The sequence below is a fragment of the Muscardinus avellanarius genome, assembly GCF_963383645.1.
Source record: "Muscardinus avellanarius genome assembly, chromosome: 4".
Taxonomy (NCBI): domain Eukaryota; kingdom Metazoa; phylum Chordata; class Mammalia; order Rodentia; family Gliridae; genus Muscardinus; species Muscardinus avellanarius.
Genome location: NC_137789.1, coordinates 70359416 through 70386204, shown reverse-complemented (window position 1 = coordinate 70386204; position 26789 = coordinate 70359416). Strand labels below are relative to the sequence as shown.

Below are 26789 nucleotides of genomic sequence, written 5' to 3'. Positions count from 1 at the left end.
GTATCATGATTTATATTGAGATTCCAGGGAAGCCAATTCTTATGAGTCCCTGATGACTAATGAACCTCCTGTGCTCGATATCTTAACCTTAGTAGCCACCATCCATCCCTGGAAGATAAAAGTGGTTTGGGAATTGTAGTGTTTTATTTATTATTTTTACTTATTTATTATTATTATTATTATTATTATTATTATTATTAGTGGTGGTGGTGGTGGTACTGGGGTTCCTGGAAGCCCTTCTATATCCAGGCTATACTCCCAGACCTATTTTTTTTTTTTTTTTTTGGAAACAGGGTCTCTTAAGCCAGCGCGGCTGGCTTTGAACCTGCGTGATCCTCCTGTCTTTGCCTCCCAAGCACGGGGATTACAAGCATGCGCCACCACGCCCGGCTGTAGTGTTTTATTAACTGGAAACATTAGTGATAGATGGGGTTTAAAAAAAAAAAAAAAGAGGATATGTAGGACTTTGTCTAGACAAAGAGAAGGAAGGCCTCAATTTTGGCAGGGGAGGATGAACCAAGGCAGAGAAAGGGTGATTCAAAGCCTCACACTGATAAAAGGTCTTCCCTGTAGACTGTGAGACCACCCTCATGAAGTCCACAGAAGATGCCTAGCCAGACTCAACCCAAGCTGGGCTTCTATCTTCTTTTCATAGGGTTCAAGAAAGGACAATGACCTTCCTAGCACAATACTCCCTCTCTCTTAGATGAGAGCCTCGCAGTCCAAGGTGGAAGCTTGAACTTTCCTGTGTACATTCTCTAACACTGGCATAAGTTCAACCCCCAGAGCCTAAAGAAGAATGCTCTCTTTTTTATTTTTTTCTGAACTCAATATTCACTGTGGAATGGAAGGAACTCACCACAGCAGGGAAGCTTAAACTATAACACTATCCTACAGCTAGACCTGTTTTGTAGGAAGGAGAAAAGGTGGGGGGAAGTGGCATATATTCAGCTGTTCTTTTCTCTCTGAAACCACCCAGACTTATTCAAAGATTGCAGAGTTGAGACAATTTTGGTAGCCCCAGTTAAAGAAAATAAAAAACCACCTGGCCCTCTGGGGCCAGAGGGACACAGGATGTTAGCATTATAGGAGCCATGGCACTGTCAGAAGTAAATTTTTATGGGATTATTAAAAAAGACAACCAGGCATGGTAATCCCAGCATTTGGGAAGCTGAGACAGGATAGCGGTTCACAGACAGCCTCAGCTACTTAGTAAGGCCCTTTGCAACTCAGTGAGACCCTGCTTCAAAATAAATAAGAATGTGTTATTTTCAAAGCACTCTGCTGCATCTCTAACACACTGCTTTGAAGGTCTGTTCCTTCCTTTTACCTTTGTAATAATAAAAATTGCTTAACCTTGCAGCAGTATATAGTTCTAGCTATTTTTTCTAAACAGCTAATAACAAGAACCCATGTTGACATCTTACACCATTACAGTTTTGGCGCCCAATGGTGGGGCTCCAGCCAATGGTGGTGTTAACCATCTTGAAGGTTAGTAACCCTCCTCAAAATGTGATCAGATCCTGGCAGATGACTGGATAATAGGCACCAATGGGCTTTCAGTGATTGTGGAGAAACTCATGCCACCACTTAGCTACAGCAGACTCTCCAGGGGAGGGAAAATTCCCCTTTAATTAGAGTAGGAGACAAGAAGGGACTCCAGGACCGCCTTAAGCTTACTATATGAACTCATAGGCAACCAATCAGTGACTTGGGAGCCTCATGCCTCTCGAGGTAATGGCTCATGTTGCCTTATGTTCTCGTAAGTGAGGCTAGATCTGTGTCAAGATCTGTATTGGGGTTCTGGGGAAATCCACTACTGTCTTGTAAGGCCCAATGAGTGTCCATCCATTCTGCCCCCATCAAAGATGGAACAATCGTTAAAAAAGACCTCTGGGAAGCCGGGCGTGGTGGCGCACGCTTCTAATCCCCGCGCTTGGGAGGCAGAGACAGGAGGATCGCGCAGGTTCGAAGCCAGCCGCGCACGCTGACTTAGGAGACCCTGTTTCCAAATAAAAATATAAAATAAGTCTGGGAGTGTAGCCCGGAAGTAGAAGGGCTTCCAGGAACCCCAGTACCACCAAAAAAAAAGACCTCTGGGAAATAGAATTTAGGGAGGCTACTCACCTTTTCATATGCAGTCTACATCCTTAGAAAAATCCATGTCCCTACTATACACAGACTTTGTATTAAAGATTATAGAGACATCTGTTCTCTGATTCGTGGGCTCCCCTCCACTGTCATCTAACTAGACACTGCCCCTGTATGCAAAGAAAAACCCTCAGGATAAAAACTGGAAAGGAAGAGCACCCGTGGGTGGCCATTTCAGACCTCTTGTCAGCTTTGGACTTTTATCCCCACCCAAGTTGTGGCACATTCTCATGGAGGCAAATTAATTAATGAGAGACAGGCAAATTAATGAGAGACAGGATCCTCCCACACTCGAGACTTTGGCTTTAATGGCCACGATCTGTCTGTGGATAATGAGAGTGTTTTGGAAACTGTAGTGTTTTCCTAATTTAAAATATCAACAATATCTATGGTTCAAATAAGGCTATAGGGAACCTCATCCAGAAAGGGGCCATGCAGCTGGCAGGGAGGGGTGAGGCAGGGCAGGGACAAGAGTGGTAAATCCTCAAGCCCATAGAGACCCTCCCAGGTGGGCAGTGAGACCACTCTCATCAAGTCCACATACACAAGTATATAAGTTGGCTAGGGAAGTAGGTGATGATTATTGTAATTCCCAACAGCCCTCTGTGAGAATAGAACGAATGGTCCCAATGAGAGAACAGGTTGTCCCATCAGACAATCCCCTATGGGACCATAACAATACAAGACATGATTGGGAAAGAACCCATTTTTTATACTGCATAATTGAGGGACTAAAAAGAGCTACGATCAAACCCCTCAACTATGGCTTATTGGCTGCCACTCATCAAAATGCAGAGGAATCTCCAATGGCCTTCCTTGAGAGTCTAAAGAAAGCCATGATAAAATTCACCAACCTGACTCCAGACTGAGTAGAAGGGGAGGCCATCCTCAGAGACAAATTGCTCAGTCTGTACCTGATATAAAAATAAAACTATAAAAACTGGTGTTGGAGTCAGACAAATTTAAGCTGGAATCACTACTTCAGGCAGTTAATTCAGTTTATAATAATAGGAACTTGGAAAGGGAAAAACAGAAGGTTCAATGCCACAGAAAAATTCTGACTACCATGCATATGAGCACTAATCCCACAAAAGCCTGGGTTTGAGTCTATTTTAAGTGTGGAGAGCCAGGGCATCTCCAATGCAAATGCCCTCAAACAAGAGGCCAGAGACATCCTGCAGGGCCCTGGCAACGGTGAAAGGGAGACCACTGGAAATCTGAGTGATGGATCCCACGGCCATTCCTCCAGGCTCCCACCACCTGGGTTAAGATCGAAGAGCCTTGGGTAATTCTTACAGTGAGGTCTCAGACTGTCTGGTTGCTTGTAGAGACCAGGGCCAGGTTTATGGTGTTATCCTTCTCTCCTGGCCCAAAGTCCAGATATATAGCTATAGTCAGGGGCATATCAGGCCAGCCCCTGGAATGTTTCTTTACTCAAGATCTAGCCTGCTCCTGGGGTGACCTCCACTTCTCACATTCTCAATTATGCCAGAGATTCCTTTGTTAAAAGGGAGATATAAGCTGAGCATGGCGGTGCGCGCTTGTAATCCCAGCATTTAGGAGGCAGAGACCAGAAGATTGCAGTTTGTGGACAGCCTCAGCTACTTAGCAAGGCCCTTCGTAACTCAGTGAGACCTTGTTTCAAAAAATAAAAAAGACTAAAAAATAGGATGGGGGGTGTAGCTCAGATATATAAGGATCCTGGTTTCCATCCTCAGTTCAGCAAAAAAAGAAAAGGTGGGGGGAGATATAAGTTAAATCAAATACACTATTCATTGCTTTTAAAGGCCCCCCCCCCTTTGGCAGAAAAAAAAGTCTTAAGACACTAATAATGCTTACCTGACGTCTTAATTTTCTGTGGTAATCTATAATTCAATAATTAAGTTAAATAAATGTAAAATGTGAATAATGCTTTAAAATGCTCTTAACTTCATAACATCTAAAGTAATACTTGAGCCTATTAAATGGGTTTCTGAATTGTTGGTGTAAAAACAACACTGTAAAATGATGCTGTTTTAGGATCAGTCTGTATGTAAAAAAAAAAAAAGAAAGAAAGAAAGAAACATATGTGGAAAGTGTGTGGGTGTAAAAAGTTTTTGGTGGAGAAAGATAGAAAGGAAGAAAATTTTGTAAAACTAAGAAAGCATTTTGTATAAAGGAAAGTTTATCCTAAGATTGTCCCAAATGGAAAAAGAAAGGACTAGGATAAAAGTCAAAGGGTTGAGGCACGTCACAAAGCATTTGTGAAATGTTTGTAAAGGAATAAAGTTTACAAAAAATATTATATATGTGATAAAAATAGTTTATATAAAACTTAGTTAAAAGAATTACAGTAAGTTTCTATTAAGTCTACCTCTTTTGAGACCTCTGGAGGTCATTCTATTCATACTTATATTTGGCCTTTGGTTACAAAATTGTGCGGTTAAGTTTGTCTTCAACAGACTTAAAGCCATCAAGCTCCAGATGACACTCCAGATAGTATCCCAGATGAACATCTGCTGGAGCCCCTTGGAAAGCCATGGACACCTCAAACATCAGCTGATCTATGTGACTTCCTCACACCCTCAAGGGTGGGGCGCCCCTCTACATCCTCTCTCAGCAATTGACTTTCTTTGTCCCCATTCCCTTTGGCCTGACAAGTGTCAGGAAGTTAATAGAAAGAGGGGCGAATATGCCGGCATTGGAAAATTGCTTTGGTATTAATTTCAAAGATGTAAAAAGTAGTCAGGGCCTGGGTGCTGTGCAGGCACTCAGGGAGGGAGGGGAGGCAGCTGTTACAATGCAGAGTTCCCCTCACCAAAAGTGATTATCAAGTACACAAAAAAGTTGTAGCCCAGGGCCTTCTTTTTTTTTTTTTTTTTTTTTTGGTGGTGGTACTGGGGTTCCTGGAAGCCCTTCTACTTCGGGGCTACACCCCCAGACCTATTTTATTTTTGGAAACAGGTTCTCTTAAGCCAGCGCGGCTGGCTTCGAACCTGCATGATCCTCCTGTCTCTGCCTCCCAAGCACAGGGATTACAAGCGTGCGCCACCCCCACGGGCCTTCATATTTTAAAGACAAGTTTACGCCAGGCGTGTTGGCGCAGGCTTGTAATCCCCGCTCTTGGGAGGTGGAGACAGGAGGATCGCGCTGGTTCGAAGCTGGCTTAAGAGACCCTGTTTCCACATAAAAAAGTTTAAAAAATAGGTCTGGGAGTGTATCCCGTGGGAGTGTATCCCGGAGGTAGAAGGGCTTCCAGGAACCCCAGTACCACCAAAAAAAAAAAAAAAAAAAAGACAAGTTTACATAATAAATAACTTCTAGCAGATAGGCCAAAACTCCTAAGGATATGGGAAGATGGTACAAAGAGGGCACAACAAAGGCTTGCACTGCAGATAATCAGGTCAGGGGCAGATGGACTATTGGTTAAGCAGGATGGGAGATAATGAATCCTTATAAAAACTGTTCTATGTTCAAAAACTTTAGTATCTTGTTTTCAAGGCACTGCACTGTCTCTCTAACAAAATGCTTTGATGGTCTGTCCTTTCCTTCTACCTTTGTAATAATAAAAATTGCTTAAGCTTGGAAAAAAAACAGAATAAAAAATAGGGCTAGGGGTGTAACTCGGAGGTAGAATGCCTCAAGGTTCCATCCCCAGTACTGCACACACACACAAAATACTTTTTTTAAGCAGCTCAGCAACATGAATTTTAATTTTTGCAAAAAGATCCTGCCACCAGAAAAGTCAGTTATACAAGAACAACATAGAAGAAACTTGCTGAACATTTTATTTTCAGTGGGAGCTTCTATGGTGTGCTCCTATTGGTGGGAACATAGCATCACAATATTTACCCTATTGGCTGAAGGAGATTGTCGGGGCCCACATGGCTGGACCGAGATGGCACCCAGGCTTGTTGCCAGTGTGGACTCAAGATGGCGCCTAGGCTTGCAGCCAAGTCACGAGGCTCAGGAGGCTGGCGGTGCCCTGAGCCTGCGCAGTGAGCCCTATCAGGCGTCCAACGGATGATCAGTGACGCAGCGCCTCGTGCTACCACCAGCCTGCCTATGAGAGGGTTAGAAATGCGCATGCCCTAGCTGTGGGAAGCTTGGGGTTGGTGGAGTGATGAGGGAGGGGTTATGAGACTGATATATATTTGCCTGCTGTGCGCATTGGCAGCGGCAGCAGCAGCAGCAGCAGCAGCGGCAGCAGCATTATTATTGAGAAGGAGCATTAAAAGAGGAAGTAGCTTCATCAACAGAGTCGGCGTTCGTTTGTTTCTTTCCCTAGGCTCTGCTGGTCAGAGCCTTAGGGACGCGATAGGAGATGCTGAGGGAGGTGCTAGCACGCACAATTTCCAGGAAATGCTCTATCAAAATACAAGCATATATAAAGTTGCACAATGGCAGTTTTACAAAATGGAGCACAAATCAAGCTAGTCCTTTGACAGAAAAGATCTAATTATGTTCTCACAGTACATATAGCATCTCCCTTACTACCCATGATGTTGTGCTTAAATGTGCCCCCTCCATGTCACGATACTATCTCTCACAACAAGTGGACATAAGAGGCACCCAAAGTTAAAAAGTCAGGGCTACTACAAAGTGGACAAGAAGGAATGTTTCCCCCTGGGGCAATAGGAGGAGAGTTTGGACCCCAAATTGTTCATAAGCTGTTTTCACTGACCAAGCTTAAAGAAATAAAAAAGAACGTCGGTAGTTATACCACTGACCCTGACCAATATGTGTAGGAATTTGAGTTATTCAACTCTTCATATGACCTCATGTGGAAAAATATTAAGCTGCTCCTATATCAGACCCTGACTTCACTACAAAGAGATTGAGTATATGAAAAAGCTAGGGCAGTGGGTGATAATTATTATGCTGTCCAAAGGCCCTCCCTGAAGATGGACCAACAGGTTCTAACAGGGGGAACAGATAGTTCCACTTCAAGATTCCATGTAGGACCCCTAAGATGAGAAGCATGATATAAAGTATCAACAAAGATCTTTGTCAAAGTCATCCAAAGCCTGAGGCCCAGTAAGACGCTGGGTTCTGGGCGGGGGTCGAGTGCAGGGCACGCCATCTGGGGCCCGGGTCGCGGGACTCTGGGGCCCGGCCGAACTGCGCATAGCATGCCAGACCCCTGGAGAAACCAGGCCCAGTAAGATGCTGGGTTCTGGGCAGGTGTCGCGCGCGGGGCACGCCAGCTGGGGCCCGGGTTGCGGGACTCTGGGCCCCGGCCGAACTGCGCATAGCATGCCAGACCCCTGGAGAAACCAGGCCCAGTAAGACGCTGGGTACTGGGCGGGGGTCGAGCGCAGGGCACGCCATCTGGGGCCCGGGTCGCGGGACTCTGGGTCCCGGCCGAACTGCGAGTAGCACGCCAGACCCCTGGAGAAACCGGGCCCAGAACAGAAAAAGATAAAGAAAAATATCGGAGAGGAGGTAAGAAAGCCGTTATGGATGCCAGGACACTGGAGATGCAGACAAAACTTATCTAAATGCACTGGAACTTATGGAAAAATTCGCCGTGAAAGAGGACTGCTATTTCTCTATATTGTTAAGAATCTCAGACATCACATATAAGGAGAGAGTTTAGCGGAGACCAAGGAGAAATGTGGTGTTAAAAGAGTTCTCCACGATGGTGGTGGAGACTTGTATTCAGGAGAAGCAGAAACCGGATCTTACCAGCTTTATTTTTTTGGAGAAATTACATCAAATGTCGAATGCTACCATCACACATGCTTAGGAACACTGGACAACATTCAGAGTGGAAAAAGAGCCTGGGAAGGATTTGAAACGGTGGAGGCAGTGGCAATGCCAGTGGCCAATATTCGGGGGAGGCAGAGATCTGATGCATTACAACTGGAACCTTTGAAATAATAACCACAGAGACAGTGATCGGAACCTGCTGAGGGGTTAGGCGGGCGCCGGGGCCAGTGGCCAACATCGGAGCTTGCTGTGAGGCAAGGCCACTACTGAGGCCTCTGTGGCTGGGATTGGAACCTGCAGAGGGGTTAGACCGATGCTGGGGCCAGCGAGGATGGCATTGGAGCCTGCCATGAGGCAAGGCTTGTGCTAGGGCCTCCGAGGTCGGGTCTGGAACTTGCTGAGGGGTTAGGCCGGTGCTGGGATCAGCGAGGCTGGCATCGGAGCCTGCCGTGAGGCAAGGCCAGTGTTGGGGCCCCCGAGGACGGGACCGGAGCCTGCTGAGGGGTTAGGCCGGTGCTGGGGCCAGTGAGGCTGGCATCAGAGCCTGCCATGAGGCAAGGCCGGTACTGGGGCCTCCGAAGCCAGGATAAGAGCCTGCCGAGGGGTTAGGCCGGTGCTGGGGCCGGTGAGGCCGGCATCGGAGCCTGCCTTGAGGCATGACCAGTGCTGGGGCCTCCGAGGCCGGGATCGGAGCCTGCCGAGGGGTTAGGCCGGTGCTGGAGCCAGTGAGGCCGGCATCGGAGCCTGCCTTGAGGCAAGGCCAGTACTGGGGCCTCTGAAGCCAGGATAAGAGCCTGCCGAGGGGTTAGGCCGGTACTGGGGCCTCAAGGCCAGGATAAGAGCCTGCCGAGGGGTTAGGCCGGTGCTGGGGCCAGTGAGGCCGGCATAGGAGCCTGCCGTGAGGCAAAGCCGGTACTGGGGCCTTGAGGCCAGGATAAGAGCCTGCCGAGGGGTTAGGCCGGTGCTGGAGCCAGCGAGGCCGGCATCGGAGCCTGCCTTGAGGCATGACCAGTGCTGGGGCCTCCGAGGCCGGGATCGGAGCCTGCCAAGGGGTTAGGCCGGTGCTGGGGCCAGTGAGGCCGGCATCGGAGCCTGCCGTGAGGCAAGGCCGGTACTGGGGCCTCCGAGGCCAGGATAAGAGCCTGCCGAGGGGTTAGGCCGGTGCTGGGGCCAGCGAGGCCGGCATCGGAGCCTGCCTTGATGCATGACCAGTGCTGGGGCCTCCAAATCAGGGATCGGAGCCTGCCAAGGGGTTAGGCCGGTGCTGGGGCCAGTGAGGCCGGCATAGGAGCCTGCCGTGAGGCAAAGCCGGTACTGGGGCCTTGAGGCCAGGATAAGAGCCTGCCGAGGGGTTAGGCCGGTGCTGGAGCCAGCGAGGCCGGCATCGGAGCCTGCCTTGAGGCATGACCAGTGCTGGGGCCTCTGAGGCCGGGATTGGAATCCTGCCAAGGGGTTAGACCGGTGCAGGGGCCAATGGCCAGCATCGGAGCCTGGCGTGAGGCAAGTTCACTCCTGCGGCCTCCAAGGCCGGGACCAAAGCCAGCTTAGGGGTTAGACGGGTGCAGGGGCCAGTGAGACCAGAACTGGGGCCTCCCATGAGGCAAGGCCGCTGCTTGAGCCAGCGAAGTCTGGATCAGTCCACTGAGTAGCCAGGCCACTACTGGGACCATCAAGAGTGGGATTGGTACTTGCAACGCAGCATGCACAGAGAAATATCGCAGAAAATATAAATCAGACGCTTCTCTTAATCAGCAATAACTAGGAGGAAAAGGGCAACAGGAAGAGGTTGCGCTATAGAAAGGGCCCTATAGTGAAGCAACTAATGTGACCAATCAGAGGGTATGTAATACTGGAGGACGGAGCCTCTTTAAAACGCAGGAGGTACATAAACAAATGTATCAAAGTAAATCACCAAAGAAGTGTGGGATGGAGGGAGGGGGAGGGAATGGGATGGGGGCTGGAGGAGGGCTAATTGGATGATGTGTGCTTGTATATCCTCTCAAGTCTTGTACTCCAATGTGATTGATATATGACTACAATGCACCAATTTAAAAAATAAATTAATTTTAAAAAAAGTCACCCAAAGCCTATTTCTGTCTTCACGGTATTATTTTCTGGGCTTATATTGAGGAAAATGTACTAAACACATCTTCCTTTTGTATACTCAAGCCCAAGTCAGTTAATCATGTCCTAACCTCAAATTTAATTGATCTAGGCCTAACAGAATAAAGAATGCAAAAACAGACAAATTTTAATCTAACAACCCTTTTGGGTTTCAATGGCTATACTCATAATATTCACACTAAGACACAAGTTTCAGGAAAATCCCATTCCAACCTCAGTGATTGTTCCAGGAGACTGAGTATAGAACCAATGTCATGTAACCTTAAATATAATCACACTATAAATAACCCAATCCCAATAACGGAGGTGAGCCTAATCACCAAAATTGTTAATGACATAGCCTTAGCCTTGATAGCTAATCAATAAAGAACTAAGTGAGGAGGCCAGGCATGGTGACGCACACTTGCAATCCCAGCACTCGGAAGTCTGAGACAGGAGGATCGCACAGGTTCGAAGCCAGCCTCAGCTACTTAGTGAGGCTCTCAGCAACTTAGTGAGACTGTTTCCAAATAAAAAAATATAAAATAGGTCTGGAAGTATAGCCCAGAGGTAGAAAAGCCTCTGGGTTCCACCCCCAGTACCACAAAAAAAAAGTCAGGTATTTCAGGCAACTATTGAAAATAGAGCAACAATTAATTACCTACTTTTACTCCATCATTTGGGATGTTAGGACTTTCCCGGAATGTGTTGCTTTAATATTAATGATAATTCAAAAAAGATAACTAGTTTAATATCTGATATGTAAAAAAAAATAGACAATATTCACCAATCTAAAGAAATACTTGGATATGGTTCCTCCTAGATAGCATGGCTCCTACCCCTTCTGACTCCTTTAATTATTTTTCTCTTCATCCTACTCTTTGGATCATGCCTGCTAATCCCTGTAATCAGATTTGTCTCCAACAGGTTTGAAGCTATCAAGCTCCAGATGGTGCTGCAAACAGAACCTCAGATAAACATCTACTAGCCCCTTGGACGGCTGTGTTGACTTGGGACATCAGCCAACCTAATTCCCCCAGGACAAGTCGCTTGCATGCACCCTAAGGTTAGAGCCCCATCCAGAAGTAAGCTACATTACTTTCCCTATGGGTGTATGCAAGTTGATAAAGGGGTGGGGATGACCCGGATTAAGGGTAAGTGATTTCTTGCACTGTTCCTACACAGGCAGGATGGGCTGCTGATAGGCTGTTACCATGACTACAAAGATAAAAATGATGACTTGCTCTGCTGCAAGAAGACAAGCAGAATCATGCTAGGTCACCATTGCAATTAGATAAGATACCCAGACACTGAGACTTAGAAAGTTACTAAGCTAGGTGATTTCAGGCCAGACTGGCTGTCCTTGTCAAGATAAAAGACTAAAAGGGGACTTAAGCATCATGTGTCCCTCCACATAGATGCTATTACAAAGCAGGCATACGACACAGGCCAGCAGCACCTGCATTCAGTGGGCAGAACAAAGATAAGAGTGGGCCAAGATCTGTTGGCATGACAACCGGGCTAAAAAGATAGGTGCGACGGGGTGGCACAGGCTTGTAATCCCCGCACTTGGGAGGCTGAGACAGGAGGATCAGCACAGTTTCTAAGCCAGCCTCAGATACTTAGTGAGGCTCTCAGCAACTTAGTGAAACTCTGTTTCCAAATAAAATAGGTCTGAGAGTATAGCCCAAAGGTAGAAACCTCTGGGTTTCACCCCCCAGTACCAAAAAAAAAAAAAAAAAAAGATAAGATAGTCAAGACCCTATTTGAAATTGGAGATGGGGAGGGGCGTTCTGCTCCCACGCTCCCTCACTTTCTCCTGGAGGCATGGTGCTGCTTTCTTTCTTTCTCTTTTGCATTCTCCCTCTCCCTCTTCTTCTCCCTCTTTCCTTTTGTCATAAAAAATTCTGCTGCTTGCACTGGTAAGTTTCTCAGCTTTTTATTTCTCTAATAGCTGAGGAAAAGGACCTACCAAAACCATAACAGTTTTATTATCATAAACTGCTGACCTCAAACCTACAATCCTCCTGTCTCAGTCTCTCAATTACTGGGATTACAGGTGTGCGCCACCACATCCAGCTTTCTTTCCCTTTCATATCCAAATATTATCCCACTGTATTGCTATTACACACCATATTGACCCACTGATAATATGACGAACATTTATTCAGCTATCCACTTTGGGGTTTAAATTAATATACTATGAGCATCCATGTATAGGTTTTTGTGTGAACATGTCTTTTTATTCTCTTCAGGACCTGTTTACGTACACATCCCTAGAAATGGAGTTTCTAGGTAACAAGGTAACTTTGACAGCCAACTGGACTATTTTCTTTTTTTCTTTTTTCTTTTTTGGTGGTACTGGGGTTCCTGGAAGCCCTTCTACCTCCGGGCTCCACTCCCAGACCTATTTTATATTTTTGAAACAGGGTCTCTTAAGCCAGCCTGCGCGATCCTCCTGTCTCCGCCTCCCAAGCGCGGGGATTACAAGCGTGCACCACCACGCCCGGCTCATATTTTCTAAAGTGACTGCCGTTTTGCATTCGCAACAGCAGAATTTAAGTTTTTCTTTTTTTTAACAGGCACCCCCTTCCCCTCCTTCCCAGCAAAAAACAAAGGCAGCCCTCTCTCTCCTCTGCGGGTCAGGGAGGGAGCTGGGGCAGTGAAAAGCGAGCTGTGGACACCGGGAGGACTACTTCAGACACCGGGAGGGCGTGGTCCCGGCAGCCCCCGCGCGCCAACGGCCGACGCAGTGCGCACGTGCGCGCCAGGCCCGAGCCGCGCGCCAACGGCCCGACGCCGCCCGCGCTCGACGCCACGCGCCACGCTCGGTGGGTGGCGGGGTGGGAAAGGTTTCCTCGGTGGGCGGAGGGTCCCGGAGACCCGCGTGCGTGTGAGCCAGGTTTGCTTTCCTCTGCTTCGGTTGTTTGAGACATTCCGTCCTGTCATTGTCCTCTCGCTGTTCCTCCATGGCGCTGACTGGACAGGAATGAATACGTGATCTGCGCCTATTCAAGTGAATCAGAGCTTTTCAGAGCACAGTTGGAATTGTGTCCCTGTCCGCCCACCTAATGCTTCAGCTAGTTTTCAGGCCTCCCTCCCCCACCCCTTCCTCGGGAAGGCTTTGGACCCCAGGTCCCAGGCTCACGGGACACCCAGGCCTGAGCTCCCCTCTTGAGGCTTCTGGACTCCAGACCTTGATTCCTGCCACCCTCCTGCTTCTACGCAGGCGTCCCCGGAGCCTGTCAGTCACATCTTAAGTGACCTTATCATTTATCTACGCTTCTTCCTAGTTTCCTATTTTTTTTTTAATAGAACCCAGGGGCATTCTACCTCTGAGCTACACCCTCAGCCCTATTTTTTATTCATTATTACGAAACAGTCTCATTGAGTTGCAAAGGGCCTCGCTAAGCAGCTGAGGCTGTCTGCAAAAATGTGATCCTCCCACCTCAGCTTTCCAAATGCTGGGATTACAAGCGTACACCACCATGCCCAGCTGTTTCCATGAAAGCATATGCATTCGCTTACCCCCAATTCAAACCCCACTTCCTTTTTTTTTTTTTTTTTTGGTATTGAAGGTTGAATCCAGAGGCATTCTCCCTCCGAGCCACATCCCCAGTCCTAATGTATATTTTATATTGAAATAGGGTATCACTAAATTGCTGAGGCTGTCTGTGAACCCGCAATCCTCCAGTCTCAGCCTCCCAAATACTGGGGTTACAGGAGTACGCCACGAAGCCTGGCACCACTTACCTTTTGACATTTTCTTCCTTATGTTGTTCAGACTGGTCATTAAGCACGGAATCTTTTTTTGTTTTGTTTGTTTTCAGGTTTTTGATACTAGGAATTGAACCCGGGGCATTCTGCCTCTGAGTTACCTCCCACCCATTCTCACTAAATTGCTGAGGTTGGCCTCAAACCTATGATCCTCCTTTCAGCCTCCCAAGTACTAACTACGATAACAGTCATGCATGGGCCTGGCTCACCAGCAATCAATTTTTCTCTTCTTTGTACTGGAGATTGAATCCAGGAGTAGTCTACCTCCAAACTACACCTCTACCATTGTATTTGAAATAGCCTCTCTAAATTTCTGAGCACCTGTTTCAGCCTCACAAGTACTGGAATTACAGGAGTGCACTACCATGCCTGACTACATAGAATCTTTAAAATTCTAGACTTCAATGTGGAGAGTGGTGGCTCATGCTTGTAATCCCAGCATTAGGGAAGCTGAGGCCTGAGGCTCAAGTTTCCCGGATAGCTTTAGCTATTTAGTGAGGTTCTTTGCAACTCAGTGAGACCCTGTTTCAAAATAAAAAATAAAAAAATAGGGCTGAGGGTGTAGCTCAGAAGTCGATTGCCCCTGGGTTCCATCCCCAGACCCACAAAAAATAAAAAAAATAAAAAATATATTTTAAATAAATAGGGCTGGGAATGTACTCGGAGGTAGAATGCCCAAGGGTTCCATCCCCAGTACGGAAAAAATTCTAGACTTCATCTCTTTTCCATTTTGTTCTTAATGCCCTAGATTGGTCCATACAACACTTAAAAATATTGCAGTAGATAAAAAGTGATAACTCTTCACTATTCCAACCCATTTTCCTTACTGACAGCAGGAGTTTATTTCCAAAGCAACAATCTGAGGATAATCCTCCCATTTTAAACTCTTTTGTAGGCTTCCCTTTGCCAATATAATCATCGTGGACCTCAAAAACGTTCATATTCTGGCCTCATCCAGCCATTTTAATTATCAATACTCTCCATTCAACTTCAGAAAACAATGTTCTAATGGAGCAGAGATGTGATTTCCACAACACAACACAAACTTTGGAAAGTAGCCTGAACTCCAGGTAGTCAGAGTATGAATCCAATAGTGTAGGATTCATAGAGAGTGTCAACTCCTATCTCTGAAAACTCCTCACCTGTGATTTGTCTACCAAATGTCACTTTTTTTTTGGGGGGGGGGCGGTACTGGGGATGGAACCTTTCTACCTCCGGGCTACACTCCAAGACTTATTTTTTTATATTTTATTTGGAAACAGGGTCTCTTAAACCAGCAAGGCTGGCTTCGAACCTGCGTGATCCTTCTGTCTCTGCCTCCCAAGCGTGGAGATTTCAAGCGTTCGCCACCATGCCTGGCAAAATGTCACTTTTAAAGTAGTATTTATAGCTTCTCTGTGACCCCGCTGTCTTCAATCAAAATGTCCTAAAACAATAGAAAAGTATTACAACCCATGCACAAAGATGATCCCAAACTTTGTGACCATACATAATTATCTTTCCATGCACACTAGTATATAATTTAAGTGCTGAATATTTCTGTTACAGCACTTAAATCATTGTTATTATTTCCACTTCTCTCCCTTCATTGTACTCTTTCTGAAGGAAAGAACATTTTCCTCATCTTTGAATTCCTAGTGCTCAGGACAGTGAGGTTAACCAATAAAAGTCAATGCCAAATAAATTAAAAATTAATAAATGTTAGTCATTTCTGATTTCTCTAAATTGGTAGCTCCTTGAAAGCAGGATCCAATCTTAATCATTATATTCCTAATACTTGTGTGTGTGGGGGTGGGTGGGGGTACTGGGGATGGAACTCAGGGACATTCTACTTCCAAGCTACATTCCCAGCCTTATTTATTTATTTATTTATTTATTTATTTATTTATTTATTTATTTTTGCAGGTCTGAGGGTGGAACCCAGGGACATTTGACCTCCAAGCTACACCCCCTGCCCTATTTTTTATTCTTTATTTTGCAACAGGGTCTTACTAAGTTGCTGAGGGCCTCACTAGCTGAGGCTGTCCGCAAACCTCGATCCTCCTGTCTCAGCCTCCCAAACACTGGGATCACAAGCTGTGTGCCACCACGCCCAGATGACATGAGATTTAAAACTGGGAAAGATCTTGGCCGGGCGTGGTGGCGCATGCTTGTAATCCCCGCGCTTGGGAGGCAGAGACAGGAGGATCGCACAGGTTCGAAGCTAGCCGCGCGCGCTGGCTTATGAGACCCTGTTTCCAAATAAAAAAAGTATAAAAAATAGGTCTGGGAGTGTAGCCTGGAGGTAGAAGGGCTTCCAGGAACCCCAGTACCACCAAAAACAAAAAAAAAAAACAAAAAAAAAACAAAAAACAAAACAAAACAAAAAACTGGGAAAGATCTTAATCATCTAATACAACCCCTTCATTATCCTACAGATAAAGATACTCAGCAACAGAGGTCAGATGACTTTCCCATAACAACCAATGCTGGGTTAAGAATCTTATTTCTCAGACTTCCCAAGTTATTACTCATTCTATTAATATTTATTTATTGCCGGGTGTAGTGGAACACGCTTGTAATCCCTGCACTTGGGAGGCGGAAATAGGAGGATGGCGCAGGTTTGAAGCCAGCCGTGCTGGCTTAAGAGACCCTGTTTCCAAATTTTTTTTAAAAAAGTGTAAAATAGGTCTGGGAGTATAGCCTGGAGGTAGAAGGGCTTCCAGGAACCCCATACCACCACCACCAACAAAAACAAAAAACAAAAAACAAAAAACCAATATTTATTTATCTTGATACTGGAGATTTAACCCAAGTGCATTTTACTTCTGAGCTATACCCCATCCATTTAAAAACTTTTTTTTTGTTTGCATTGTTTTGAAATGGTGTTGCAAGGTTGCTAAGAATCTCACCAAATTGCTGAGGGCTGTCCTTAAGCCTTTGATATCCCTGTCTCAGGCTCCGATGTACTGGGATTAAAGACATGCACCACCACTCCTGGCTTCTATGATCTTTGGTTACTTAGGTTGGATTTTTTAAAATTTTGTATTGGTGTATTATATTCATACATCATATTGGGGTAAAAAAAAAAAACTTGTGTGTACATACATGTACACATCACTGATTTAACCCCTACCCAATTCCCACCCCATTCCCTCCCCATCCATCTTTCCCTTGCTTGGCTTAGTGGTTGACTTCGATACGTTTAAGTACATTGTGTGTTTTAGAAATTTTCCTCTTCCCCACCTCCTTTCTCCTCCTTTAGGTTGTCTTGTTTGCTCCTCTATAGGAATTCCTTTTTCATCTAGAGTTACTCCTATGACCCATTTCTCCCTAACTCTCACATATTAGGGAAAGCATCTGATTTCTTATCTGACTAATCTCACTTAGCATAGTATCCTCCAGTTCCATCCATTTCCCTGAAAATGATGTAATTGAGTTTTTTTTAGGTTGGATTTATGAAACAATTTTTATTATCATTTTTAAGCAGTACCTACATAGGAATCTCATTATTCACTATTTCAATAAACATTTTATTGGAGTACCTACTCTAAGGACATTTGAGGCTCCTGGTCTTCAGTTGGTGATATTGTGAAGCATCTCCCAAGTGTTGATTAGAATGTTATTTAAGCACACTTGTTATCCCAGTACTTAGGAGGCTGAGACAGAAGGATCACAGGGCGAGGTCAGCACATGGTGACTTGGTGAAGGGGTTTCAAAACAAAAAAAAATTAAATAGGGCTGGAGGTGAGGCTCAAAGGTAAAATGTCGTTGGTTTCCACCCCAGCACCACACATATGCAAAAAAAAAAAAAAAAGTATTTGAGGCTGATTAGTGTAGCTGAGTGATAAAGCACATGTTTAACATATGTGAAGCCCTTGATTCAATCCCAGGACCACCACCATCACCTTCAAAAAGAGGGGGAAATGTTATTTGGTAAAAGAAAAAGTTTTATTTCCCTTTGTGTAGGAATTCTTTTACAATTGGAAATGTTACCTAGTTTTATTTTACTCTCAATTATAGGTTTAATAGTTTTATAACATCAGAGGTCTTCAAAAGTCAATTTTCTTTATTTTTTATTCCTAGGTTTTCCTCTCTTTTACATGAGTTTATCACCTGCAGTCTTTATCGGCAACTAATGCCTTAATTAGTTGGTAGTAGAAAAAATTATTAACTAGGAGAAAATGGCGAATCTAAAAATGAAAGAGGCAGCCCTTATCTATCTTGATAGAAGTGGAGGTCTCCAAAAATTTATAAACGATTGCAAGTATTACAATGGTATGTTCAGTAAAGTTGACCTTATATTTGAAATATTTAAATAAACTTCAACATATAATTATCCTAACTTTCAAAATTGTGTATTTTCACAGATTCAAAACAAAGCTATGCTGTCTATAGATTCAATATTTTAATAAATCCTTCTGACATTGTCGAATTAGATGCTGAACTTGGAAATCACATATTACACCATCCTTTAAAAGCTGCTCAAGTTTTTCAATCAGTAAGTGAAAGAAAGAAAGATTTTTATGCTTCATGAAATTTTTGGTAACTTGTTTGTTTGACATCACAGGTCTGTTTTATTGCTGTTAAGACTCTCTCATTAATTGGACAACTACAAACTGAAACTCAAGTAAGTTTCAATTAACTTTAACAAATAAAATTCAATGACTTATACATTAATATTTCCTATTCATAGTTTTTTGTTTGTGAAAAAGTATACTACATTGTTCAAAGTTCAATGGACCTAGCATTCGGGAGGCTAAGACTGGAGGATAGTAGTTCGCAGACAGCCTCAGCTACTTAGGCTCTTTGCAACTCAGTGAGACCCTGTTTCAAAATAAAGGATTTAAAAAAAATAGGAGCCTGTTTCAAAATAAAGAATAAAAAATTTGCAGACATTTTGCTGGATTGGGAGGATGAATCAACCATTTCCTAGAATTAACTATTTCCTCCTTTCCGCACTAAAAGGAACCAGTGGGAAAAAAATATTTTGATATCACAGTAGTGTTCTTTGTTTCTGGGTGGACATTTTAAAATTATTATTATTTTTTTGTGTGTGTGGTACTGGGGTTCCTGGAAGCCCTTCTGCCTCGGGGCTACACTCCCAGACCTATTTTTACATTTTCATTTTGGAAACAGGGTCTCCTAAGCCAGCCCACAGCTGGCTTCGAACCTGCGCCATCCTCCTGTCTCCGCCTCCCAAGCGCGGGGATTACAAGCGTGCGCCACCACGCCCGGCCTTAAATTATTTTTAAATGTGCCAAGAAATGTATATTTTTAAAGAAAAATAAGTTCATAATATAGTCTTAATCAAAATGTTAGATTATGTTTTTTATTTCATTAACTTTTTTTTGTGGTACTGAGGATAGAACCCAAGGGCCTTCTACCTCAAGGCTACTGTTGGACCTGACGGCCCCCAGGAAGCACGCACCCTCCCAGTAATCACTCACAGGCAGAAGTCGATGCAATTTGCAAGAGGTTTTATTATGTCCAGCGCTGGGGTCGCCTCTCAAGTTGAGGAATCGACCCTTAGCAACAGATGTTGGCAGCTTTTATACACTTTAATTACAGAGGCGTGGTTAACATTAGGTGTTTTATTATCATTGGTTCTTATTTCTAACCTGTCTCAGGATTGGGTGGTTTGGCCAGAGATAACATTTTTTAGCTCTAATGACAGTTTGTGGTAACCAAGGTCCTGTTATTCTGGTGAGTGGAAAGTCCCTGAATTGTTACTTTTGTCTTCTAACAACGGTTGATGGGGAGCTAGTTCCTGGAACACAGGGAAGTAAAGTCCTAGTAACGGCAAGTCCCAGTACCTGCAAACAGGGGCACTGGGGCGGAAAGTTCCGAATGCCGAGGCGGTTGGGGTACTGGGGTCCTACACTACATGCCCAGACCTATTTTTGTATTTTTTTTTATTTTGAAACAGGGTCTCAATAAGTTGCTGAGAGTCTCACTAAACTGCTGAGGCTAGCTTTGAACCTGCAGTCCTCCTGTCTCAATCTGCCAAGTACTGGGATTACAAGCATGTGCCACCATGCCCAGCATCATTAACTTTGTGTGTGTGTGTGTGTGTGTGTGTGTGAGAGAGAGAGAGAGAGAGAGAGAGAGAGAGAGAGAGAGAGAGAGAGAGAGAGAGAGAGAGAAGAGAAGAGAGGGAGGGACTTGGAATTTAACTAAGGGGCATTCTGTCTCCAAGCTACACGCTCAACCTTTTATATTTTTTGCCTTGAAACAAGGTCTTACTAGGTTGCTGAGAGTTTTGCTAAATTGCTGAGGCTGTCCTCAAACTTTGGTTCTCCTGTCTCAGCCTCCCAAAACTGGGATTACAAGCATGCATCACCACACCCAGATTACTTCTTTAATTTTGAAATTTTGCTCTAAGGCTTAAAATTTTGCTAACAACACTAACAAATCATTTACTTGCTTTACTCTGCAATATACTTACTGTATGATAAAGCAAATTCAATTGGATTTGTAATTTTATCAATACCATTTTTATGTTCTTACCAGATTAATATAGTGCTGAAATTAACACATTTACCTCTTCTGCCAAGTTATCACCTTGATCTTTGTGAGTTTCCATTTGATTATACATCTCAGAGATTTTATATGATGCAAGGAATTGTGATTGCCTTGACAACAGTAACCAAGTATACACAAGGTGCAAGATTCCTTTGTTCAGATGAAGCATGCCCTCTTTCAAAAGGTAACTATAAAAAATAAAATCTAACAGCAAACAATTTGTTTAGTTCCAAGCCATGCTTATAAGTTGCTAGATATTCACAAAGTAGAATGAATATAAAAATTTGATATTTCCTAATGTTTATAAATTTACTTTTCATAATCTTGAAATACATTCTCCCCCTTCACAATTTAACAAGTGCTCTTATACTGCTGAAGTACTTGTTTTTCTCATACATTATATACTAACTGTTTCTGCTGTTCCCTCTTCATTGTGTTGCTGTGTTATCTTAACCCTTTAGTTTAACTAGTTCAGCCCTTCTCTAGAGCATCTTTTCTATCTCCCAGCCATTGAGTTGGATGCCCTCCTCTCCTCTCTGAACATTCTTCAAATGAATTTCACATATTGAAAATATCTGGCGGACTTGGTGCTGCATGCTTGTAATCCCAGCATTTAGGAGGAGGAGACAGGAGGATCATGTTTCGCAGACAGCCTCAGCTATTTAGTGAGGCCCTTTGCAACTTAGTGAGACCCTGTTTCAAAATAAAACATTAAAAAATGGGGCTGGGAGGGGTGTAGCTCAGATGTAGAATGTCTCTGGATTCCACTCCCAGTACCGCAAAAAAAAAAAAAAAAAAAAAAGAAAGAAAGAAAATAGCTTTCTCATTGCCACATATATTGCTTGTTTAAGCATCCATTTTACCAGTGCCTTAGGACAGTGCCTGGCAAAAAATAACCATGGAATAAATAATGGATCTACTCTGAACCCAAGTACAAATTGAATTAATTATACCTTGAATTAGAGTAATAGTGATTTAAAATAGATAAATCTGAAAGCAAATTTAGCTTATGACTTTTTTTTTTCAGGATTTCAGTATATAAGAGTACACATGCCTGGTGCTACAGAATCTGCAACAGTAAGAAATGACTTTTTGTGTAATCTATGTTCATCTTCACTTCAAGAAGACAGAAAATTTAGAGTACTTGGTGGTAAAAAGAAAAGCTCTTATATCTTACAATTATAATTTTCAAAATATATCATATTTTAATGTGAATTAAATTGAATTGAATATATTCTAATAACTAATTTGTTTTGTTCTTTGCTTGAAGATAAACAGATAGTTGAAATAATTACCACAAAAGCACTTCATGCTTTTCAGGGATATTCTAGAAACCAGCCATTTAGGTTTCAGTCTCTTACAATTTTCCTAAGAGGTATGTAAATTCTGTTTGAACTCAAATTACTATAAGATATGGAATTGACTTGCTTATTCTTATGTATTATAAATGTACTTCTCTATCTTAAAAATTGCAAATCATCTTATTCTTGAGTGTTTTTGTTTAAAAGAAATATAATTAGCTAGTATATTAATTATTCATTTAGGCATACAGTCACTTAAAAATATATCAACACCTGCTACGTCCTGAGTGTTATACTAAGTGCCAGGGTCACAGTCATTTTAATGTAAGTATCCCCCATTATTCTATATATACATGTCTTATACTGATAACAGGATTATTGAGCTAGAATATAAGCTTCAAGAAAGTAGAGACTTTGGGTTTTTTACTTCTCATAGTAAAAATGTTATTTGTTAAATAAATGAATGAGCATTCACATATTACTAATTGTTGAGAATTGTGTGGGTAAGTACCTCTGTGTAGACAGTCTATCATGAAAGAGAAAATCATGATCAGTGTCAGTCACTGGAATAAGTGAGTCTGTATTGAGAAGCCAGTGTGTAAAAATGAGGGTGGGACTCATCAACTGGAGACATTAAAACTTCAGAAAGCCAGATGAGGTGGCACACGCTTGTAATCCCAGCATTTGGGAGGCTGAGACAGGAAAATCATGGTTTGCAAACAGCCTCAGCTATTTAGTGAGGCCCTTTGCAACTGAGTAAGACCCTGCTTCAAAATTAAGAATAAAAAATAGGCCCGGGAGTGTAGCTCAGAGGTAGAATGCCCCTGGGTTCCATCCCCAGTACTGAAAATTTAAAAAAAAAAAAAAAACTGTTCAGAAAGAGAGATCTTGGAGATCTTGCATGGTGATGTATACCTATTATCCTAGTTCTTGGGAGGCTGAGACAGGATTGTAGGTTTGAGGACAACCTCAGCAACTTAGCAAGACCCTATTTCAAAATAAAAAAGACTAGGAGTGTAGCTCAGAGGTAGAATGCCCCTGAATTCAATCCCCAGTACCAAACACAAAACAAGACAACCATGTACATATGGGAAACACAGTAGTTAGGAAAGTCATGACTCAAGAACTCTTTTCATATGCCTGTAATCCCAGTATGTGGGAGGCTGAAACAAAAGGATTGCAAGTTCAAGATCAGTCTCAGCAACTTAGTAAGACACTCAGAAACCTATTGAGACTATTTCAAAATAAAAAATAATGGTTGGGTGTGGTGGCACACACTTGTAATATGAGTACTTGTGAGGCTAAGACAGGAGGATTGCAGGGTTGCAGCCAACCTTAGCTACTTAGTGAGGCCCTCTGTAACTTAGTGAGACCCTATTTCAAAATAAAGAATAAAAAATAGGGATGCGGATATAGTTTGGGTTAGAATCCTCCTGAGTTCAATCCCTAGTACCACAAAAAATAGAAATAAAAAAGAATTCGGGTGTGGTGGAGCACACCAGTAATCCCAGTACTTGGGAGGCTGAGACAGGAGGATCACAGGTTCAAGGGGAGCCTCAAGAATTAGTGAACTTCTCATCAACTCAGAGAGACCTTGTTTCAAAAATGAAAATAAAAAGGGCTAGGAATATAGCTCAGAGGTAGAACAATCTGGGTTTAATTCCTAGTAACATAAACACACACATACACACACACCCTCTTTTCTCAATGGGATAGACATGTAAACCCAGATGACAATAAATATTTTTTACATAGCAATTACTATGTGCCAGGCATTCTAATATACATATATATAAACTTATTTAGTTATAGCAACCCTATGAAGTAGGTTCTGTTATTATCTCCATTTTATAATGTGAAAACTGAGTCACAGATAGAGAGGTTAAGTGACTTGTCTAAAATCACACAACTAGTAAGTTACACAGCCAAGAGTCAAACTCTGGCAATCAGCCTCAAAGCCTGTACTTTAAATTACTTCATTAATTATATACTATATATAATTATATACATATAAACCATACATTGCAATATAGAAATATAAATGGCTATCCAACTATTGTAGAAATCCTTTTCTCTAAATAAAACCCTTCAAAAGAACCCAAATACATGTTTAAAATTAATCAAGTAGCTGAGCATGGTTGTGCACCCTTGTAATCCCAGCATTCAAGAGGCTGAGACCAGAGGATTCCAGTTTGCAGACAGCCTCAGTTACTTAGCGAGGCCTTTCACAACTCAGTGAGACCCTGTTTCAAAAAAAAAAAAAAATAAGACTAAACCAAGCATAGTGGCCCACGTTTGTAATCCCAGCACTTGGGAGGTTGAGACAGGAGGATTGTGCAGGTTCAAAACCAGCCTTAGCTACTTGGTGAGGCTCTCAGCAACTTAGTGAGACCCTGTTTCCAAATAAAGTATACTAAAAAAAAAAAAAAAAAAAAGGTCTGGGAGTGTACCCTTGGAGTAGAAAGCCCATGGGTTCCATCTCCAGTACCACACACACCAAAAAAAAAAAAAAAAAAAAAAAAAGACTAAAAAATAGGGCTGGGGGTATAGCTTGGAAGTACATACATGCCCCTGGGTTTCATCCCCAGTACCGCAAAATATAGAAAAAAAAATCAAGTAAAAGCAGGCCTTTTGGGTTGACATCAGAAGAGGTTTGCTAAATTCCCAGCCTCTTTGTCTTTCTCTTGACCTTTAGTGACCTCATGACATACACACCTAACTCTGAAATTCCATGTAATAGTTGAAAACTATTCATTTAGTGAGATGATTGTCTCTGTATCTTTATTTTCCTTTTGTACTTCAATTTTACATTTTGTAGGGGCTTTCTGATGGAACCCTGGGGCATTCAACCTCAGAGCCACACCCCCTGCCCTATTTTTTATTCTTTATTTGGAAACAGTCTCACTAAGTTGTGGAGGACCTCACTAAGCAGCTAAGAATGTCCATGAACCATGAACCGTAATCCTCCAGTCTCAGCCTCCCAAATACTGGGATTACAAACATGAGCCATCATGCCCAGCTCTGTAGGGGCTTTTTGTTTGGCTGTTGGTTTGGGGTTTTAGTGTTTGTTTTTGTTTTTCCTTTCTCAACTGTAGAGCCTGGTTCTTACCTTTTAGGTCTAAAAGGTACATCAGTATCCTCTCTAGAGCTAAATAGGTGGGGAGAAGAAAATCACTATTTGATCTTCTGTACAGAGAAAACTTAACCCTTGCTTTCCTTGTAAACCTTTCTTTTATAGCTTAACTGCTAACCAATATCTAACTGTGGAATGGAAGATTAAAATTTTGAGTATATTTTTATTTTATTTTTTGCAGTACTGTAGATGGAACCCAGAGGCATTCTACTCTGAGCTATATCTCAAGCCCTATTTTTTATTCTTTACTTTAAAACAAGGTCTCAGTAAGTGCCTCACTAAGTAGCTGAGGCTGGTCACAAACCTGTGATCCACCTGTCTCAACCTCCCAAGTACTGGAATTACAAATGTGTGCCACCACACCGAGCTTTTGAGTGTTTTTTTTGTTTTGTTTTGTTTTGTTTTGTTTTTTGTTTTTGTGGTACTAGGAATGGAACCCAGGGGCATTCTACCTCTGAGCTACACCCCAACCCTATTTTTTTTTAGCCTTTTTTTTTTCTGGTCTGGGGATAGAACCTAGGGGTATTCGACCTCCGAGCTACAACCCCTGCCCTATTTTTATTCTTTATTTTTTGAAACAGGGTCTCACTAAGTTATGAAGGGCCTCACTAAGTAGCTGGGGCTGTCCATGAGCCACAATCCTCCGGTCTCAGCCTCCCAAATGCTGGGATTACAAGCGTGCACCACCACACCAGCCTTAAGTGTATTTTTATTTTTATTTATTTATTTATTTTTATTTATTAATTTTTGGTGGTACTGAGGTTCCTGGAAACTCTTCTACCTCCGGGTTACACTCCCAGACCTATTTTTATATTTGTATTTGGAAACAGGGTCTCTTAAGCCAGCGCAGCTGGCTTCAAACCTGTGAGATCCTCCTGTCGCTGCCTCCCAAGTGTGGGGATTAAGTGTGTGCCACCACGCCCGGCTTAAGTGTATTTTTAAAAATAAACATTGATTGAATGGCGACTGCGGGATGCGGCACATCTCAGTAGCTGAAACAAATAAAGTTCAACTACTAAGAAGGCAGCGTCTAGGCAAGCAAAATACAGTTTATAAACCAAAACAGAAACAGGAAACCACAGTGGAAGGAATTTAATAACTCTGAACTATGAGACCCATTGCAAAAAAACCCAAGCTCAGGACACACCTGCTACGGACAGGCCACTGGCACCACCACGGGCCATAGGCCCAAACCGCATATCTGATCTCTGGCCAACACCAGTACAGCAGCCCCAAGAACTTCAGAAAAATAATCCAAGTGCTTGAAAGCAGCCACAGACCTCCAACATCTTTTTTTTTTTTTTTGGTGGTACTGGGGTTCCTGGAAGCCCTTTCTACCTCTGGAATACTCTCCCACGGGCTACACTCCCAGACCTATTTTTTAACTTTTTTATGTGGAAACAGGGTCTCTTAAGCCAGCAAGGCTGGCTCTGAACCAGCGTGATCCTCCTGTCTCGCCTTGCAAGCGCGGGGATTACAAGTGTGCGCCACCATGCCCGGCTGACCTCCAACATCTTAAGCGGCAAGCAGTGCCAGAACCAAAAGCCTATGTGCTCACCAAAGGTGGCTCCCGCGGCAGCACAGCAAGCTCTTCAGAGACCCGGAGCAGGACTAGGTAATCGTGTGCGCCCAGAAAAGCCGCAGGAACCAGCAGCACAGTGAGCCCTCCAGAGACCCAGCCAGATAACCATATGTGCCCAGAGAAGCCGCGGGACCTGCCACTAAACCCAGTGGGCTAGCCTGGTTGGAACCTCCAGAGACACAGGAAAGGTGCTCAAGGCATAATACCTGCACAGAGTCACAGGGGGTTGGGCCAAGTCTATATTAGATGCCCTCCACACAAACTGGCAGAGGCGAGAGAGGGGTTTAAGCAGAGACTGTGTTCAAAAGCTGACAATAGAGTACAGAGCAAATAAGAGACATTGGAATATACTCCAGAATCTACCACAGTGATCAGACATACAGATATTACACAAAACCCATATTTGTAAATTAGTAGGACTGGTTTTTGTGTTGTTGTTGATCCATTTTTTTTCTTTTCTTTTATGTGGGTTTTTTGTTGGTTTGGTTGTTTGTTTTCTCACATTATCACTAGTTCTTTTTATTTTATTTTTGTCCTTTTTTATTTT

At 43.3% G+C, this 26789-nt stretch overlaps 1 protein-coding gene across 1 annotated transcript in view; it reads left to right on the top strand.

Moving 5' to 3' along the window:
* Nucleotides 1-17885: 17885 nt before the first annotated feature.
* The window catches only part of MCMDC2 (minichromosome maintenance domain containing 2), a gene marked incomplete at both ends in the record, with an annotated part of 54412 nt that continues 45508 nt past the window's right edge, over nucleotides 17886-26789 (top strand). The window contains 6 exons of the mRNA XM_080695334.1: nucleotides 17886-17979; nucleotides 18072-18202; nucleotides 18272-18331; nucleotides 20215-20410; nucleotides 21254-21376; nucleotides 21497-21601. Of these exons, the coding sequence (XP_080551460.1) occupies nucleotides 17886-17979; nucleotides 18072-18202; nucleotides 18272-18331; nucleotides 20215-20410; nucleotides 21254-21376; nucleotides 21497-21601 (709 nt within the window). The remainder of the gene's footprint in view (nucleotides 17980-18071; nucleotides 18203-18271; nucleotides 18332-20214; nucleotides 20411-21253; nucleotides 21377-21496; nucleotides 21602-26789) is intronic.